The 20194-nt window shown below is 42.2% G+C and overlaps 1 protein-coding gene across 1 annotated transcript in view; it reads right to left on the bottom strand.

Moving 5' to 3' along the window:
- Positions 1–20194, bottom strand: part of CYFIP2 (cytoplasmic FMR1 interacting protein 2) — an 83926-nt gene that overhangs the window by 25232 nt on the left and 38500 nt on the right. The window contains exons 15-24 of the mRNA XM_044450964.1: positions 17112–17259; positions 15924–16077; positions 15075–15231; positions 14178–14274; positions 13988–14064; positions 13148–13256; positions 12312–12431; positions 11479–11678; positions 11012–11099; positions 2931–3074 (exon numbers count right to left, since the gene is read on the bottom strand). Of these exons, the coding sequence (XP_044306899.1) occupies positions 2931–3074; positions 11012–11099; positions 11479–11678; positions 12312–12431; positions 13148–13256; positions 13988–14064; positions 14178–14274; positions 15075–15231; positions 15924–16077; positions 17112–17259 (1294 nt within the window). The remainder of the gene's footprint in view (positions 1–2930; positions 3075–11011; positions 11100–11478; positions 11679–12311; positions 12432–13147; positions 13257–13987; positions 14065–14177; positions 14275–15074; positions 15232–15923; positions 16078–17111; positions 17260–20194) is intronic.

Genomic DNA, 20194 nt, shown 5'->3' with positions numbered 1-20194 from the left:
GGGCCAATAAACTGAAGCTCAATCCAGACAAGACGGAGGTCCTGCTGGTAGGTGGTTTGAACTCCTTGGTAGGTGACTTGGATCTTGTCCTGAATGGGGTTGCACTCCCTCTAAAGGACAGGGTCCGCAGCTTGGGAGTGCTCCTCGACCCTGAGCTGACTTTGGAAGTTCAAGTATCGGTGGTGGCAAGAAGCGCTTTCCATCAGCTTCGGCTAATCCATCAGCTCCGCCCCTACCTGGAGGACGACTGCCTAGCGACAGTGATGCATGCATTGGTTACTTCCCGGTTGGATTTCTGTAACGTGCTCTACGTGGGGCTGCCCTTGAAGACAGTCCAGATACTTCAGATGGTGCAAAACAGAGCAGCCAGGTTGCTGACGATGACTGGGCGTTATTCTCATATAACCCCAGTCCTCTACCAGCTTCACTGGCTTCCCATCGAAGTCCGGGTGCAATTCAAGGTGTTGGTAATCACCTATAAAGCCCTTAACGGCTTGGGACCTGGATACCTAAAGGAACGCCTGCGTCCATATTTGCCCTCCCGCCCCCTGAAATCGGCAGCAGAGGTTCTTCTCTGGGAGCCTTCCGTGAGTGATATTAGGAAGCAAAGTAGGAGGGCTTTCTCTGCGGTGGTGCCCCATCTGTGGAATGCACTCCCCAGAGAGGTCCGCCTGGTGCCATCGTTATTTGTTTTTCAGCGCCAGGCCAAGACCTTTTTATTTAAGCAATATTTTAACACTGTTTATAGGTTTTTAATTGTGCAGCCAGGGTGTTTCTGGGTTTTGTTACTGTTATTTATATTGTATTTATTTATTTCTGTGAGCCGTCCCGAGGCTATATAGCAAGGGGACGGCATATAAAAACTTTAAATAAATAAACAAGCAAGCTTCATTTTTCAATAACCTTACTTGGGCTGCGATCATATGCCCACTAAATGGGACTTGCTTTTATTTATTTATTTATTTAAAGTTTTTATATACCATCAATTTATTACAAAATCTCAAGATGGCTTTTGAATAGACATGCATAAAAATGGCTCTGTTAGTTATTTATAAAATGCATGACTATACAGAAAATGTACTGGTAACAATTTTTGGACTGTTGCCTATGAAACCTAGAACACTTCCGTAAGTGTGTAAATGCTTACACACTTATCTTATCCTTATCTTAGCTTACACAAGATCTTATCCTAGAAATCCAGAAAAAGGACAATCGTTAATTGTTGTACAGAATAGGGTAGTGCAACAGCGTTGGTCTTACTGTATGCAAAATTTCCATTTGGTTTCACAAATATTTTTTTTAAATGCAGGATAATGAGATCTTCTCTCCAGTGTAACACTGAGCTTCAGTCATGCAGCCAGATGCAACTCTTCCCATGCGTCTCCCGAGTTCAAGGTCTGAGAGGCTGATAAGGTCTGTGACTGGGCTTTAGGAACCTTTAGAGTTCCTGCTGCTTCTGAATGCCTCTGGAGAGGACTCTGGGATGGGGTGGCTTAAGGCTGCAGTTGTGTGGCCCCCTGCCATCCACTGGAAGCTGCAGCACTTCTGGCTGCTCCCGAGTGCTGCCAAAACTCCGCACACGGCACCTCCCAGGTTAAGAGATGGCGCCAACTGAGTGTCTGAAGAGGCTCCTTGCACTTTATGACCCGTGTGACCTGCCCTGAGATCTGCATCAAAAGCCAGCAAAGAAATAAGCCCGAACGACAAATACTTTTAAGTGTGCTCATTTAAAAATGAGCTTTCCCCTTTTGTGCCATGTCACAAATATTTAGAAATTAAAGTCCATTTTCAAACATGGATGTCTGTCTGCTATTTGGTGGGGGACTAAGAAGGCACACAATACCTAGGAGAACACTCTGAAATGTGCACGGTGCCCCTGTTAAATGCTTTAAGAAAGGTATCTGCCCATTTCCGTATGTGGAACATTTTTGCTTGCTTCCTTACTAGTGGCAACCGTTTCCTCCAGTGGATATATTCATGAAAATGATTCACAACAGTGTCAACCTGATGCTCTATTCCGAACCAATCTTCAGGGGACTCTGGATGGGAATGCAACTTTTCCACCAGATGTTTTAGACTACAACTCCTGTCAGCGACAGCCAGCACAGCCCATGGTCAGAGACCATAGGAATAGCAGTAGTCCAAATCAACTCTCTCATGCAGATGCAAGACAACTCAGTAAGAATCCAGAATCCAGTATTTTCAATGGATGTCATAAGCACGTCTCTCCCTCTTCTGCCTTTCCCACAGATGAGTCCTTTATTGAAGCTCAACAGGTTTACAAGCAGTGTAAATCAAATTACAGTGGATGTAGCTGATGCCCACATGTGAGCAGCTGAATCCAAACTGAAATAATCCCTTCCTTCCCTCCTTTCCTGCAAGGTCTTGGCTCCACCTCACACTGCTTGGGGGCCAGGTGACAGGAATGCCTGACATGACCTCCTGGGTTTATTTAGCCTGTCACCTTTCCCCAGAGTTAGTGTTAGAACTCCCCAAACTTCTCCAGCCTTCCTTGTTCTACCGTGTCCCCCTTTTCCCAAGAGGCTTTGCTTCTCAGATGCTGCCTGAGTAGCCTCACTTGGTGGACAGCCCTGACTGAGCTGGGTTACCAACCCCAACTCCTCCTCATCCTCAGAAGGCAAACTAGCTAACTGGAACTGCTGCATCTGGAGAGAGCTGGCCCTCATCTCCACAGGGAGATACTCTGCCAAGCCGAAACAGGCATCGGAATGCCAAGTTCCTCTGAATGCATGCTCTTCCACCTATCACGTTCCTTCACATATTCTGAATGCATGTTATTCTAATTGCCATGGAAATCCTATTCTAAATACTTGCTCCAAAATAATCTGTATTTCAGACATCATATTCCAGCCAAAGCTGTTTGACTTCCCAGCCTGAACCACACCCCAGATTTCACATCTTATCATTACCAGGCTCTTGACGATCTTCAGCAGTTCTTCCATCACCACAGCAATCCCTTGGTATCCGAGTAATCGGCAGATTGTCTTGAAATGTGGAGGCCCCACGAAGTTCCGGTATGAGCTATAGATATGACTGTAAGCAATGTTCAGTGGCTGGGAAAAACAGGAGAAAAATTGTCATTGGAACAAAAGGTAATCTAAAGAAATCATTGCTACGGCCTGTGAAAAAGCTGTATGGCCATGAGCCTGAGCAGTGAATATTGCACTGGTTGCAATATCCAAATACTTCCCCTGAGAATTCTCTTTCTCCGTGGCTTTTTCAGCAAGCTCCAGACTTGGGCTTGGCACAGAAGCCTTGGCAAATGGATAGCCAGTCTGGGGTAAAATCCCAGGAGTCTTCTGATTAAGATTAAAAAAAAAAAAAAAAAGCTTAGGGAGCAATTCTATATAAGTTCAGACAGTTTCTGGCAAGTTCTAATTGTCTCTTTAGATAATTGGAAACATATGGACTATATTGTCACTGCAGTTAACCTTTGAAATTCTCGTTCAGAATGAGAAAGAAGGGATGAAATTAAGCCAGGATCACTCTTGAATAGAGCCCTCAAATAATTTTAATCTAGGCTTGATATTTTCAATGCCTGCTCTGACAAGGGCAGAATCACATCATTAAAAATCCCAGGAGAAAAGGTGCATACCCAACTCACTTTCCATCAGTTTAAAGTTAAAATTGTTATGACATCAATAAGCATCACAAAATAAATCCTGGATAGCTTCAGGTATAAAATGTTTTTCCTAAAGCAGTGCACATGAAGCGCGAGTTTGCTAAAATAATTTAGGATAATGAATGTAAACAAGGCTCTCCCACTTGTCCACTGCAAAGAGCACAGCTCACATGTGGCTTTATTTATTTAAACCGTGTATATCCCACTTCATATCTGAGATTGCATCTTTATATTAGGAACCAAGATCTGCCTGTGCTCCTCAAGCTAAGCAGCAATTTTTAAGCAGGGAGTGACCATAATAGCTGTCCTAACAAAACCTATGAACTGATAGGAATTTCAGCCTATCATCAGCCCTCCTTTGTAGCCCAGATGTTTCTCTTCTACCCTCCAGGGGCGGGGCTTCAACCTGAGTGACACCTCAGCAAGCTCAACTCTTCTCTGGAGTTTCTAGAGATGCTGCCAGTTTTCATGTCCACAAAGGATGAAAGCTGCAGCTGCCTGGAAGACTGACACAACCTCTCACATTTCAGAAGACTGAACAGGCCTCAGTGTCCCTGCCAAGTGCATTCTGATCAAAGTGCACAATGTGCATGTAACTGTTACTTTATTCACATAAGTGAATAAAGACAACTGAGTATAATGGTAAGACGTGTGTCCACTAATATGCTTAATGGAGAATCATATTTTAAAGTACTAGAACACATAATGACAGGCTGGTATTTTGGGAGTCAAGAAAATAGAGCATGAATTTCGTAATGCTAGATGCAACAATGAAGAAAAGATGGATGCCCAGGAATCTGTTCTATTATCTATCATGAAGATGAAGAGAATGGCTAGAGGACTCTAGCAACTAATTCACATTTAAAGGAGGATTCACAGAAAGGTAAGGCTGCATTAACTGAAAAGAAAGGGTGGGGTGGCTGTGAATTGACACATTCTACATGGGAGTTCTGGCAGCTCCTTTTTGCTGCCTGAATTCATCTCTCTTATTAAGTCACAGAACAGAAAGTAACCACTTTGTGGATACATGCGGTTCCCTCACAGTCCTGAAGAACCTAGAAGTTCCTGGAATCTTGAATTTTCACATGCCTTTCAAATACAGAAAGCATAATGTCTTGCCTTTCCTGGAAAAGGCTTTGAAGCTGAAATTCAATGTACACACTTTTCTGGGAACACTGTGCTTGGTTACACATCACCAAAAAGGGGAAATACAAAACGGGACACAGATCTGCATAGAATGTGCACATGCTGCTTTATATGCATGGATGCAAATTTAAAAGTGATGATAATTTAAATAGAAATACAGCACATTTCAATAAGTGAGGAAGACTGTGCCTGCGTAGTCTGCCATCCTGCCGCAAACAAAGCTGGAGATAATTTTAGATGGTGTGTTAGGTTAAAAAGAAGAAAAGGGCAGCTTCACCAAGAAGCTGAAGAGGATGGGCCTGCACAGAATTAAGTACCAGCTTCAGGTGCTATAATTAATTGACTAAATTGTATTTAGTCCAGATGCTATGAGATCATCTTCCTCCTATGCAAGATCTCACTGGCAAGTGGCTAAATTTCTTATTTTCTACATCACTGGCAAGTGGCTAAATTTCTCATTTTCTACATCACTGGCAAGTGGCTAAATTTCTCATTTTCTACATCGTACCAAAAGCAAAGGCAGTCACATTGGCCAAAATAACATTTCCAAAATCCATATTCTCATGATTTCAAAGTTCAGAAAATACTCTGAATTCTGAAGAACTCTTCATTATCAAGGCAAGATGGTAAAGTAGAAACAAACATTATTCCCATCTATGTTACTATACTATAAAAATGGTCTAGGTTCTTGCTCTTATTCTGTTTTTCATCTTCTGAGAAACCTGTTTGCCTTAATGATGTATACTTTTTTAAAAAAAGTAACAGATGCATTTTAGAAGTTCAAAATGGGTATCAACCATTGTTTGGCTGTTCTGTCTTCCTTGCAACCCTTGAAAGGCTCCCAGGTACAACTAGGAACCATCTCTGAGCTTGGTAGGTCTTAATCTCAATGCCTGCCTGCAGGTTTCTTAGCTTGGGCATCAACTGTATCCCACCACCTACCCCACCTGCTTTAAAATCCTGTCTGATGAAGAATGTTTGAAAACAGAAAAGGTTGCACAATTTTTATGACATTTGAGCTGACCTAATGAAGGTATTACAATGATAAATACTTTTTTTATTTTTCTTGTGGTCAGCACATACATTTTGTATATGGGTTTACGGTTGTTGCTTTTAAGGGAATTCATCCCTTTTAAACTTCGATCTATTTAACCTACAATTCCTCTGATGCAAGTATGGTTATCAGGACATGCCTGTGAGTAATTTGCTATTTTTTCCTTCCTTTGCTGACTAACTACACTGACTATTGCTTTGCCAAATCAAAAAGCAAAGAAAAACGGAGGAAAACTAAAAAAAAGTCTACATCTGTTCAATTACAGATATAGTGACAAGTATTCATCCACAGTAACAGAACCTATATTAAGGACATTCTTGCCAATTTGCTTAATGATGCCCAAGTACTGTCTCCTATTGGTTGCTAAGGCAAGTGATGACAGCTGAGAGATGTATAAAACACGAACTGTGGATGGGAACTGATTTACACAGCAGGTAATGTGATCACAAGGCAACTCGGGCTATGGAGAGAAGACTATAATCAAAGGAGATGTTTGCCTGGTGCCTGAAAATTCACTGAACACAGTGCAAGAAAAGAATTAAGGTAAAATTCTTTAAAATAATCCAGCAGAGAAATTTTGTTTTTATTATCTATTGCTTTAATTTTGCTTTTATTTCATGGCAGCATCATATTGACCTATAATGTATGTTCACACTGCAAGAGTGGTCAGTCCTTTTCTTTCAGCTATACTTTCAGATCAGTTTTCTAAAGAAAAGGTTCTTCCCAATCAAATGCTCCCTGTCTCACCTGCTTGCCCCAATCATTTCTCCCCTCTTCTCCCTTATACATTCTGTTTATATAAAATACAACATTTGGTTTTGGACAATGCCATCTTATGCATGGTGATTCAGAAGTAAATCTCACACAAATAAGTATGGGGCTGTGTATTTCAATTGTCTATTAGCATATTTACAGAAATGGAATGATTCTAGTATGTTATCAAGCTAGACCTCCTGTCCCAGCCTTTGCTAACTACAACCGATCCTCTGTTCAGTCTTTTCTACAGGAGGAAGGAGATTCCATCATCTCTCATTAAAACATTTCATTCCAATTATTTTATTACAATTCAGGAAAGATTATTCCTGATACGGTAAAGAGGTTATGTCTACAGTTACTCCATCCAAGAGCCCCACATGGACTGTCACTTGCATGCACATGTGGGCTGCCCCATCTATTTCAATGCAGGGACCAGATCTAGAGCAGCAAAATAATGCGTGCTTAGACGGGCTTCACACATTGAAATGAACTGCAACACCTTCACAGGCACACAAGTTCTGCACCTGTATGGTCTATAGGGACTTAGGGAAATGTGTAAAAAGCAGTAAGTTAAACAATCAAAATACACAGAGAATTTAAAATACTATGAAAGTAAGATCTCTGTCACTGAAAACCACACGGAAAGAGATTTTCTTTCATAATAAAGCATCTGATAAGGAATCTAATGCTATATGTGTGCTTTTTAAAACAAGCAAGGAAAACATCTCTACTTAAAATAAAAATGTTTAAGGGTTATACAGGTTTATTAACATAGTCCCCTTCTTGCTTTTGTTGTGGATACATTTGTCCACAGAAAGTCTCCAGGAATATGATACACAGTTCTGAACCTGATCCCATTCATCATGATTTCTTTTCCTCAACCCAAAACCAGTGCAAGTTTGGCCAGGTATTTTTCTGGTGTGAGCAGAGCATTCCTCTTGCAGGAGGTTTCTTCCAGATGTTTTGAACTTCAACTCCCAGCAGCTCCAGCTAGCACTGCCAATGGTCAGGAAGCTGTCTGAAGGGCACTGATTTTTACATACTTGACCTTGGTTTTGTATAGCAAGTTTTTCTTAAAAATACATCATCCCATTTGAGGAGACTGCCATTGAAAAAAGACAAATTTTCCCCATCTCATGATGTCACTATGCTGCACCTTTCCGTCCCTGCTGCACATTCTGCCTGCTCTGTCAGGGGCAGGGAAACACCCATAGCATTGCGATGTCATGAGAAGGAGCAAGTAACGGGGACAACTCTGTGCAGGGATCCCATTTCCACTGGTACAGCCTGCCTGCCATATTGCTTAGCTGCAGGAAGCACAATGCTTACGATTCTGTTTTTCTTTTTTCTGTTACAGTCTTTTCCAGGAAAAGTAGCCTCTGGCTGCAAGTCTCTAAATCACTGCTAGAGTGTAAGTATGTCATTAAGAACATGAACATGAAAAGGAAGGTGATTTAAGGGCTCTCAAGTTGTCTGACAAGCTTGCAAGCAGCTCTTTTAGAAGTAAAGGCATGGCAAATGTTCTCGTTTCTGTTTTCAGGGACACAATGAATATAAAAGTCCACAACATCTCCCATACAAGTGCTACTGTGTCATGGTCCATGGACTATCCTTGCCCTGAGAACTATTACCATGTCATGTACAGACACAACTGGAACAGCGTGTTTGCAGGCTACCTGCACCAAAACGTCCACTATGAAGAGAGGGATTTGCATTCCTCCAGCTCCCTTGTTCTCCACCGACTTATTCCTTCCACCCTCTATATCTTGTGTGTCATGTGCAAAAACTCATACCCATCCAGCCAGCACTGTACAACCTTCCACACCCTAAAAAAGCACTCGCCTCTCTTCGGTGGCTCCAAGCAAGAGTCCACCACCTCCATGTGGGTAGTAGGTGGTCTTTTGCTCTTCTGCTTTGTGGCTCTCTTGCTTTATGGTTTTCTTCAGCTTTGGTCCTGGAAATGCCTCCAGCAGCACAGAAAGCAGGATACCGCCCAAGAGGAGGCACCAAACCGACAAACCAGCTTCCCTGAGAGATCTCAGAGCAGCGAGCTAAAGGAAGAGCTCCTGGAAGTTCCCATGATACCCACAACTTTTAGAGATTCTGGCCTAACAACAGAGAGTTCGTATATACCCTCTCAGTGCTTTTTTCCACACAAGGCCGCTGATGACAGAAGGGCCATCTTACCACACTGGCACATGAAGTCATCGAGAAAGTGCAGCAAGGTGGAAATGTCTAATTATTTGCTCTTTATGTCTGTAGAACAACTTACGTAATTCTAGGCAAGTCATGATGATCGTACTCTGTCTTGTTAAACTTATCTACTCATTAGTTATGTGACAGTCATCATTTAACTATTAGGAGCCCCTATCATGCAGACTGGCATAGGAAAGCCAGTTAAGAAATAAATATTTTAAAATCAAATGTATGTGAAAGTAGTTGCTCTTATTACTGGTTTGGTGGAAGCATTCTTTTTCTTTTGAAATCACCTTCACATTTCTTCTTCTTAAGCCCAGCTCATACTGGTTGGAATGTAGGCTTTCTAGCCACACCAGCACAAGAAGCAGGTAACAACCTTCACGTCAAGGAAATTCAAATACAAGAAAATACAGAAACGGGGGAAGTCAGTGTTGCTGGGGGAGTAAGGAAACTTCTGAACTGCACAAAATCCTCAAATGCACTCCATGAGAAGACTGGGGACAATTTACTCAGCGAGGCCCCCATGTGGCGGCAGCTGCACACTGCACCTACACAGCCCTTTCTCAGCACTGCAGGAGGAATGAACGTGAACCCGCCTCACTGTGGGAAACATCATGCCAGTGTTGATGCGGCACTGAGAAGCATCAACACCCTCCCTGAGATGAGGAAACTGGTTGGTTTTAACTGGTCTGCAGCTGAAGAAGTATGTAAATCAGATTCCAGTCCTCGGCTAACAGGTACAACTGGATTTCCTAGTAAGGTAACTTTTTATGCACTGCAAGAGATAGTGGCATTTTAAAAAAACCATTCCTCATTCCCAGCATCTGTAAAGCAATCCTATGGGAGCATGATCTCTGTTTAAAGACCTGAGCCTAAATCCACCATGACAAGCCAAATTAATCATGTGAGCACACCAGGGTGCGGGATATGTGAGCCAGGCCACAGTCTGAGATTTGCCATTAATGCCACTGCAACTTCCACTGGCAAAGAGATAAATCTTGTTTACTTCCGAATTTAAGTAATTTCTATATTGCCCAACAGCCCAAGCTCTGTGGGGCTGTTTGCAGAATGTAGTTTGTCTCCTTAGCAATGGCAGAAATGGCCAGCAAAGCTCTTATTGTGCAAGTGTTTCTCTTTGTTGTGCACATGTCTTCACAGGATTATGGCCATTAACTACAGTGAGACTCAGACCAGTGAAATGCGGTTTTACATCTTGATCTCAACTCAAAGCTCCCAGAGAGCTCTAGAACATGCAAAGTCTTCCCAGTTCACAGCTGTGTTGGGGGTAGCTCTGAACATGCAATGGACACGCATGCACGACACATGAGACCCACTGAAGGCACACCTGAAAGGATGCAAGAGAGGCTTTCCTGAGGAAGGCTAGGTCGGCATCCTTTCTGTGGTCCTTCTTCTGGCAGGCAAACACATTTTTATTCTGGCAGTCCTTTGACAGGTTGACCAGTGTGTAGATGGAGGGAGAGTTAACTGAGCTTGTCCTGTTTTGAAGTGATTTGCGGCAGGAGGGGGCTTGGTTCAGTGAGATGGTGTTTTTAAATCTAAACCCTCCAGTTAACCTTGTTGAACATAATATTTGGCAGAAAGTCAAGATATACACTTTCTAAACTACTAAGGAATAAAATAACAAATAAAAACAAAACTAACAGTGTGTTGCTGGCTACCAGGCCTTGGTTCTAAAGTATATTTCGGGCTACATGTGCCTCTGAATTAGGCTGTGTTCAGTCATACAACCAAGAAAAACCATGATGGGGTATTATGGTTTGGTAGTCAGCTGTCAATTTCTATTCTGCACAGAATTCAGTTTGGTGAATCTGCAAAGAAACTCCTGCTTAACGGGATTTTACATCATCAGGACAACATTTAGCTGGTGCCCCAGGCTGCAATCCTAAGCCTCCAAGTCATTTCAGGGGGGCAATTTCCAAAGCCAATTTGACACACTTGCTCCATGTGTTGTGTGTGATCGGGATTTCCAACAGTGCAAGGAGCCTGTATTTGCACAGCTGTAGGAGGACTGAGGTCCCCAATGAAGCCATTTGCTTGTTATCATTGTTCATTGCATAAAATCAAGCATCTTTCTCTTGTTTTGACCCCAGACTTTCTGTTCCAGGAATACTGCTTGTGACGAGCAATCTGTTTTCCTAAACTAACCCCTTTTCAGAGAGGCTATTTAATGGCAAGTGTGCTTCGGGACTCACCTTAGATCCATAAAGATAGTATGGCTGGACGTTGGCTGGTTTATCCCTCTGTGGTTCTTGAGTGAATGGAATTGCTGTCCGTACAAATCTGGTATTGGTAGAAACAAGAGGGCAACACAATTTTCATATTGTTATTTTTGCCCCTTCCCCTCCAACATTCCAGACACTGGCTGCTTTAAAGGTTTCTTTATGGTTCTTCATAGCAACAAATTGCAATTACTTCTATAATTTATTTTTCATAATTGAGCTACAATCTGATTAGACATCATTTTCTGATATAATATCAATTGAGTCCAAACCTGGCCAATTCAAGAAATAAGTGTTGCAATTGTAATACTGGGTAACATGAAATTGTTTACATAATGCAACACAGTTTCGATCAGGAAGGCAAAGGCACAAACAAGAGGAACCCCAACCTAGCCTCAGACTGGGCTCCACTGGACTCCGCTCTGGCATTTGTTTCTTACCTGTTAGTAGATCCGTTGTAACAGTAATTAGGTAGGAAGTCAAAGTTCAGCTCCCAGAAGACATGCAGGGTGATGCGCCCATAAGGAGCCGAGACATTGTGATTGGCCTCTCGAAACATGGCATCAAAGCTGTCCAAGGTCATGTGCTTGCACAGCAATCTGTGTGTCAGACGATTTATCTCCAAAAGCCACTCAAGCTCCTGCACCCAGAGAAAACAGGGCTGAACCTACACAATGTTCTCTCTAAATTGTCAGGCTCTGCTCACACTAACTGCAGTTGTCTAGTGACTGAACTGTCTGAAAATCTTCATGGTTTGGTGCTGCCTTCCTCATCCTAGTGTTCAGATGTTGTGGAGTATAATCCCCAAGATACCAGGCCGTTGGCCATGCTAATCGGCACAGATGGAAGTTGGAGTACAGCTATGTCTAGACAGCATGAAGTCAGAAAAGGCTCATCTGCACTGTAAGTGATCATGCATCTTCTCTGAAACCAAAAGGGCCAAGAAATCTTTATTTGATGACCAAAGTGTGGAGCCTGCTGACACCTCTTATTTTGTCTGCAAGTAAGACATGTGAAGGTGGATAGTTTGTCAAGGATCATTACCAACAGATATATGTAAGATTGTCAAAATCTCCTTATGAGTTTTGCCTGGGATACACACACACACATGAATGGGACTGAATCGAGAGGAAACAAACACATTAGTAAACAGTTTCATGGACAGTCTGGTGGGAGAGAACAGAATACATTTCTGATCAGAGATGAACTATAATATCCATGCAGTAAGAAGAAGCCTTTCCTTTCAGTGTCCCTTCTCCAGGGCAATACTCACCACAATGGAGGTCAGATCCTCACTTTCAAAGCGGCTAATGGCCTGGTCTAATGATTTGTACATTGCAGCTGAGATACGTTGGGTGATTAGTCTGTTTAGGTCAATTGACCGGCCTAACAGCTGCAGAAGACACAAGACGGGGAACATATATAAGACAATGAAGAAAAGTTTGACTTAAACTCAGAACTAAAATGCAAAGAACTACATTGGACCCCAAATGCATTCATCACTGAGAGATAAAGAGACAAATTTCAGCCCATTCATTTTAGTGGAAGGAAGTGATCTGTGCTTGCAGAGTAATATGCATGATGATCTCCTTCCTCCATGATACTGAACTTACAGCCAGGAGGCAATTCTATACATGCAGTGAAACCCAGTGGCTGTAAGAAATGGATGGCTTGTGGCATATATACATGAAACAAGTAAAGACAAGAGAAAGCAGGTGGCGTGGAAAGAAGAAAAGTTCTGTATCTGAAAGCATGCCATGAGAAGAACTGGTGAGAAATGCCAATTCTGCTAATTTAATTCTGCTAATGCCTGCTCTTTCACTTACAGACACTGGCCATATCAAGGACACATTCACAGAATTTGTGCCAAAAATATGATGCTTCCCAACACATACAGGCGCAGGGCTGAAAGATATCTTCTGCTGATCTGGTTATCTCAGATGTGCTATAAGAAATTGTAATGGCTTTCACAGGTGCACCCTACATGTAGTGTAAGAGTGCCATGCGCAGCCCAAACCACCAACTGCAGCATGCAGAACCAAGGTGCAAAGCCGCTCTAAGTAGCCATATAAGACATCTGGGATCTTGTTGACATTGACTAAGTTGTACCTGGACATGCCTCTGTTTGAGCAGCGTTTCATAGCGGTTGGATGGTGGATAAGGGATGATCACTCCATAATTCTTACATTCAGCGCGGAATCGCTTATCCAGCAAGACGCTGCAAGTGGAAAGAATCTGTCAATATCCTTACTTGAATGTCTCCTGGCTGGCCTAATTAATGGAATTACAATAGTATTTTATTCTTATAAAAGGTGAGCTATCGATGAGACAGCCTTCTCAATGTGGATCCAGATGTTGTTGGACTATAACTCCCAGAATCCTTGACTATTGGCAGGCTATGTACTGCTCAGTAATTTGCACAAACAGAATGCATGAAAAGATGTGATATTCCAAAAGCAGAATCTGGGCATTTGGTAACATGGAAATTTGGTTTACTTGGTGTTAAATATCTTTTAGACAGAGAGTTTAGGCAACAGCTTTCGTTCATGCAATAATCTTTAGTTGTAAAGGCAGCCAAGAGTAGCAATACTGCACCATCAATCAGGCTTACAAATCCCATTTGAAATCCCCTTCTGTCACCACCTTCTATTTTCTCCCACACGTGTGGGCACTTGAATGGGTAACCACTACACTTTGGCCTGTGATCATGCCAGAGGTGAAGTGCTTGCGATTTGTATGGACTGCTATAATCCTTGAAAATCTATGTCAAAAATTTTATTCTCATTTGTCAGCAATGTCTGCTTGTTGTGATCTCATCAGCTGCGCAGGGCTTAAGATCTTCAGGTCAGGGACTGGTTTGATAAATGTCATTGGAATCAGGGATAGTCATAAATTTGGCCAAAGGGGCAAATTTTGACAACAGCCTCAAACCCAACAGGAGATTCATACCTGCCAGCCATTGCTTTATAGTAAGCAAATATTTGGTCCGCCAGTTTATACACAAACTGATCAAAACACAAGTTCACCTGGCAGAAAGAAGATGAGAAAACTGGTTTTAAAACAAGCATGAATAAAAGCAGATTGTTTTTGATGGCATTCCTAAAATAAACTATTTGGAAAGAAAAAGAAAGAAACCTACCTCTGCTTCAATTTCATCATAGAGAAACTGCTTTTTAAACTTGGTCAATGCATAATAAGCACTATCATTGTAGAGATCCAGAGGATATAGCACATACCTGCAATGAAGAATATGGGCTCAGCACAGAGTTCAGCCATGTCAGTCATTCTGCTCCTTTTTAAACACACCATCAATTCATTCATCGCTTTTAATACATTTTATTTATATCTCTAAAGTAGACCTTTAACAAAAAAGGGAGGCTCCCTTACAGTAGCTCTCACTATTTTTTGGTTTTGTACATTAAAATCAATATTTATTCTGAATTTGTCATCCATTTTATTGCCCTTTGGTTCTACTAAACAATTTCTTAATGCATGCAAACTGGACTTGATAATATATCACTGACACAAGAAAAGTGAGACCTTCTGTAATGGAGCCTCCCCGCTGATATAAATTCTCATTCATTCATTCATTCATTCATTCATCTGCAGCATTTCTATACTCTGTACAACATTTCTATACTTTGGATATTTCTAAGAACTGTTCTTGGGTAGTTGACAAATGACTTCCTGCCTCCATTGTTCCTTGTGTGTCCTGCAAAGTCCAGAAAGAGGAAAATAGGTTTTATACATGGCCTCCGGATTCCCGCATGTTTGGGGGAATTCTGTCTTACCAATGAAGACAGTTTTCCATTGTCCCTCCTCTAACATCTGAGAGTATAAGTGGACCATGTGGCACAATGCAAAAACAAGACACCTTGTAAAGATCAGAACCTGAGTTTGGGCACTCACCGCCAATTCCTTTCACATGTTAGAATGCCAACTTTAAATAAATTCACATTTCCTCAAGCTGTTATCTCCTACATACATGCATGCCCATACATTTCCATAGAAACACCCCACATCCTTGAGATCTTACTCCATCATAGAAGGTTCTTTGGTTTCCAGGATGTGATCTGTTAGAATCCAAGGCATCGACATCTCGATAGGGAATTGAATTCGACGACCCATTGTCAACTCCAAAAAAAATTCACGGAACCAAAGCTGTGATAAGTCACAGCACTGTTGAAGGGCTTCTGAAAACACAATACGTCCCCACACCAAAAGCAAGATAAGTTCACGGTCTATGATAGCATAAATGAATTTCAAAAAATAATCATCATGGAGTACAAATTGCAATATACAGAGTACAAAAACATATCCAAATTGTGAAAATATAGTAAAATATAGTAAATATAGTACAAAATCACCACTTATTCAAGAAACCAGTTAAAACATCCATACTAACAATTTTGTACAAAACCCATACCCAGATCTAAATGTAAAGGTAAAGGTTTCCCCTTGACATTAAGTCCAGTCATGCCTGACTCTTGGGGGCGGTGCTCATCTCCGTTTCCTGGCCGAGGGAGCCAGCGTTTGTCCGCAGACAGTCTTCGTGGTCATTTGGTTGGCATGACTAAACACCGAGGTGCACAGAACGCTGTTACCTTCCCACCGAAATGGTACCTTGTTATCTACTTGCATTTGCATGCTTTTGAACTGCAAGGCTGGCAGGAGCTGGGACAAGCAACGAGAGCTCACCCTGTCAGCGGATTTGAACTGTCGACCTTTCAATCAACCAGCCCAGCAGCTCAGCAGTTTAACCCACTGCGCCACTCACAGTCCCTGATCTAAATGTACCTTAATGTAAATGACTGGCCTAGAGTCTGTTACTTTTGACACACCACATCAGATGCATCTTCACAGCAAACCTGCGGCTGCTACTTACCACTTATGTTGAGAAGATGAGTGAAGAAGAAGGACTGCTTGTGAAACTCTTCAATGGCCAGAACTATTGGCCCATCCAGGCTGCTTCTGAGAGTCTTTTTTGAGCCACTCTTGTCTGCAATGAGGGATTCCAGCATAGTTCTCACCATGTAAAGCTGCAGGAAGATGCCTCCTACTGTTATTACAGCCTTTACAAACACATTGTCTATAGTTCATGACTGTAACTGCTTGAGGTGAATAGATGAGGAATTGGTCTCCATTAAATACACAGAAACACAATCCATCTTTTTTTTTAAAAAATGCAGAGATGCCAAGAATGACCCCCTTTCCATCCCACCCTACCAAATCCAAATTTAAATGATTTTGGAGGATTAACTTCATGTATGACTAGAAAGAATGGAGCTCTGATTGCGTTCCCAGCTGCTTTGGGATGACACTCAGTATTTGGCCACAGGCAGCAGCGGTGGTAAGATACATCTTCTTCTGCCACTGTAGGGGGAGCAGTGTGCCTGCGTGAATGCTCCAAGCATGTTGATCCCAGTACTGGTTCCTGCTAGGCAATACGCTGAAGCAGGACCTACGGATCCCGAGTGCATTTGCTTCCAAATAACAGCCCCACACAGTGAGAATGAAGGTCCTGCACATGATGTGTTGATTGGTGATGACCCTGCACTCACAAAGAACTTTGGGGATATAAATTGGCTGTATAACCTGCTTTCCCCAACCTGTTGTCCTTCTAGTGTGTTGGGCAGCAACTCCCACGATCCCCTGCCAACACGACTAGTCAAGTCTGCCCAAATGTCCACACAACATGGCACCTTTGCCAGGATTGTCAGTGCATTCTTCCAGTAGTAGTATCCAGGGAGGGCCTTCAAGCAGCCCACCAGAGATGTGAGCAGCACCGCTGGAGCAGACCATGCTGCTATCTGCTTGGCAGGATGAAGGAGGCTCTTCCCATGTAAGAATGAGCGCACGGTCTAATGTTACAAAAGATCTACATTGTCCCTGGGCCAATGTCTCTAGGACTGACCTGGAAGTTATCAGCAATGCATCCAGGGCAGCAAGCAGTGCTGCCAACTGCAGTGCCCTACCTGCCAAGGTATTACAGTAAAAGAGAAGACCATCATCACAATAAACATTGTGTTTATATAGATAACAAGTCTCCGCACCTGGAAAAGGGAGTACATACCTGTGTGCTAGAAGGACCCACAGCTCGCCGAGGAACCTTAATATCAAAACCGCCTTTGGGGTCCTTCTCCCCCCTTAGACAAGGGTCATTTGGAGGCTCACGTCCTCCCTCCCAATCACAAATGGTTTTTCTAATCGCCTGAAGGACACTGGGAAGATGAATGAAATTTGATTAAAATTACCAATCTGCCCTAAAACTCACTGGATGTCAACTTCAGCACAGCCTACCTTATGGGACTGTTCTAAGGATTAAATATCTCAATTGATTAAACAGCTCAGGATTAAATTGCTAAATTGAGGATTAAATAGCTCAATTTCATGTATATTGCCCTAAGAGTGTGACTCAAATGTGGCTTTATAAAGATGCCAACACCAACAACTCTGGTAATGTTAATTTGTTGCAGCAAAAACAACAAAGATGATTGTGATGTAAACCTGGGTGGGAACACGTTCAAGGATAAAATTGATGAAAGTAAAAGCAAGCAACTGTGTAGGATTATTCCTAGCAGGGCATGAACTCTGTTGATAGAATGCTATACTAGTAATGTATGCATCGTGGCTTGTCTTGTTTTCTTCTCCTCATGTAACTGGTACCAGTTTCTTTCTAAATTCTCTTAAATATACTTGGTAGGTGTTAATAAATCTTTAAAATATTGTCTATGAGCATGTATGTATAAAGTATGAGTGCTGAGTGTAAAAGGACTGTGGGCTCTTCTCAGCCTCAGAAAAATGCATCACTTACAGACTCAAATACAGACAGAAAGTCTGAGCCTGCCAAAATGACAAGAAGTCTACTTAATTAGAAGTATTATTTATAAATGATTTCTCCAAGGGATTGATCAGAGAGTGATCTGAAAGATGGTAAATCACCTGGGAACCATATGTAAGCTGCTATGAAATGCCTGGAAGATCAGGAATAAATACATAGCTTAAAATGCACTGAATGTGATTTTTAGATCTGGAGGCAGGTACTTCTTTGAAGGAGTTTCATTTTATCTCTGTGGCCTAGTTCTTTGTACAAGGATGCCTATAACAAATTGCAACTTGATAGTGGAACATTTACACAAACATACCAGCAAGGGCAGTCTGTGGCTATGAAAGAAGTCTGTGGCTATAAAAGACGTGATTGCAATATAATCCATGTTCCACTTAACTCAATAGCCTATTCTATAACTGCAGTTACAGGTAGTCCCTGGGTTATGGTTCCTGAGATCATCCTTAAGTTGAATTTGTATGTAACTCGTATATAAAAAGCATATAAAACACTTAAGAAACATTTCCATATACACTAAAACATCTCAACACAATACAGCATTTTAATAGTGATAATAATACAGTAATGCTAAAGTGACTACAGGTACTGGAGACAGAGAGAGAGAATCTGCATATGTGTAGATATATAGTACAGTTTTTAAAACAGCTTAGATAGAAAGATAGAAAAACCAGTAAAAAAGATTATTAAAGGTTAATACTTCTTGAGCTAACATTAAGCCTAACCTTAACTAGATGATGATGGAGATTTTATTGATTGATTGAGTGACTGATTGAAACCCTTTCTACCCCACCCCCTACTAGTGTCTTGGGACAGGTTACAATAAAATGAGTAGAACAAAACGAAACACCACAGCATCCAACAATTGAAATACTAAAACCTCAGTTAAAATCAATTAAACATTAAAAAACACGGGGTTGATGCTGGAGGGGATAGACCCTGTGGAGAGTCAGGGTTTGATTGTGCTGCTGGAGTGGAGGGGGATTACTGCTGTAGTTGTTTCACTGTTTGCTGGAACCACATTTTCCTTCCTCCTTCCTTCCTCTCCTTTCTGCCTGGAACAAGTTCTGACTTCTGATCTTGCCCAGCAGAAAGCAGCCATTTACAATTGAGTACCAGTGGGTGCTGCTGCTTGCTGCTCAAGGTCAAGATGGGAAGCCTGGCTTGCTCGTTTGTAAGTATGAGTTGTTCATAACCCGGGAACTACCTGTACTAACGAGTTCCAGCAGTTCAGTTCCAAAGGGCAACAATATCAGTGCTTCCTGGAATGTTCATTTCATGAATATGGATTTCATGAATATGGGGCAGGCTAAAAATAAAATGAAATAATAAACAAACAAACAAACAAACTCAGGGAAAACACCGTTCTATTTAGCTTAGCAATTTTCTACTTTTGCAGTGTCTTTCCAGAGTTTCACTGCAAGTTGTTTCCAGCCTGGTCACCATTTTACCTGGAGATGCCAAAGATTGAACCTTGCCCACAAGGGCTCTTCAAGTGAACTACCATCCCAAAGTGCAACAGATACATGGATGACAAGTTGATCCTGGAACCAGGTCTGCACAAGTGATACCGATATTATGATGATTTATGAATAGTGAAGAGTTCCCTATACGACCCGTCTCAGGGTTCTGCAGTCGAGCCCCACAAGCCAGCAAGCTGCATGTCGGATTTTGTGCCCCAAATGCAAGTGGAAACTCAGTTTATGATAACGTGATGGAATTTTGGTGTTGAGTGCTAACCCAAGGGGAAAAAACCCTTTCACACAAATGCTTGGACATTCTGAATTGTGGACCATAAAGGGTCAGCAGAGACAACCATAAGCCTCTGAACTCAGAAGATGATGAGCACCCTATGCAGGACAGAAGGAGTGCTGGAGCTGATCTTTCCTTCCTGCTCTTGCTGCTTTGCATCTAGAGCATTTTTGGCCATCCAAAGGCAGCCTGGGAGGGAAGAGGCTGCAGATGACACTAATTACATAATAACCTCTCCTCTGAGGTCTCCTCCCTTCCCAGACAACAGGAACACCCTCTTTACCCTTGATCCAAAGCAAGCCCTTCTTAACAGCATTATGGGCCCCAGGCAAAGCAGTGTACTGGGGCCCCTACGACAACTACAGCTACTGTTAATTTGGGAAGTTTTCCAATTTTCCAAGGGTTAACATACACAGATTAGTATGGGGCCCATGGGCAAGTGCCCATCAGGCCCATGCGTTAAGACGGCCCTGATCCAAAGCTCACTTCCCAACCTTGAAGAGGCAGCTGGTGTGGTTCTTTCAGTGCTAGCTGTGTGTGAGTGGGCAGGAGGATTGGAA

The sequence above is a fragment of the Varanus komodoensis genome, unplaced genomic scaffold, assembly GCF_004798865.1.
Source record: "Varanus komodoensis strain SLA01 unplaced genomic scaffold, ASM479886v1 scaffold6_1, whole genome shotgun sequence".
In the NCBI taxonomy this organism is placed as follows: domain Eukaryota; kingdom Metazoa; phylum Chordata; class Lepidosauria; order Squamata; family Varanidae; genus Varanus; species Varanus komodoensis.
This window is presented reverse-complemented; position numbering and strand designations above follow the sequence as displayed.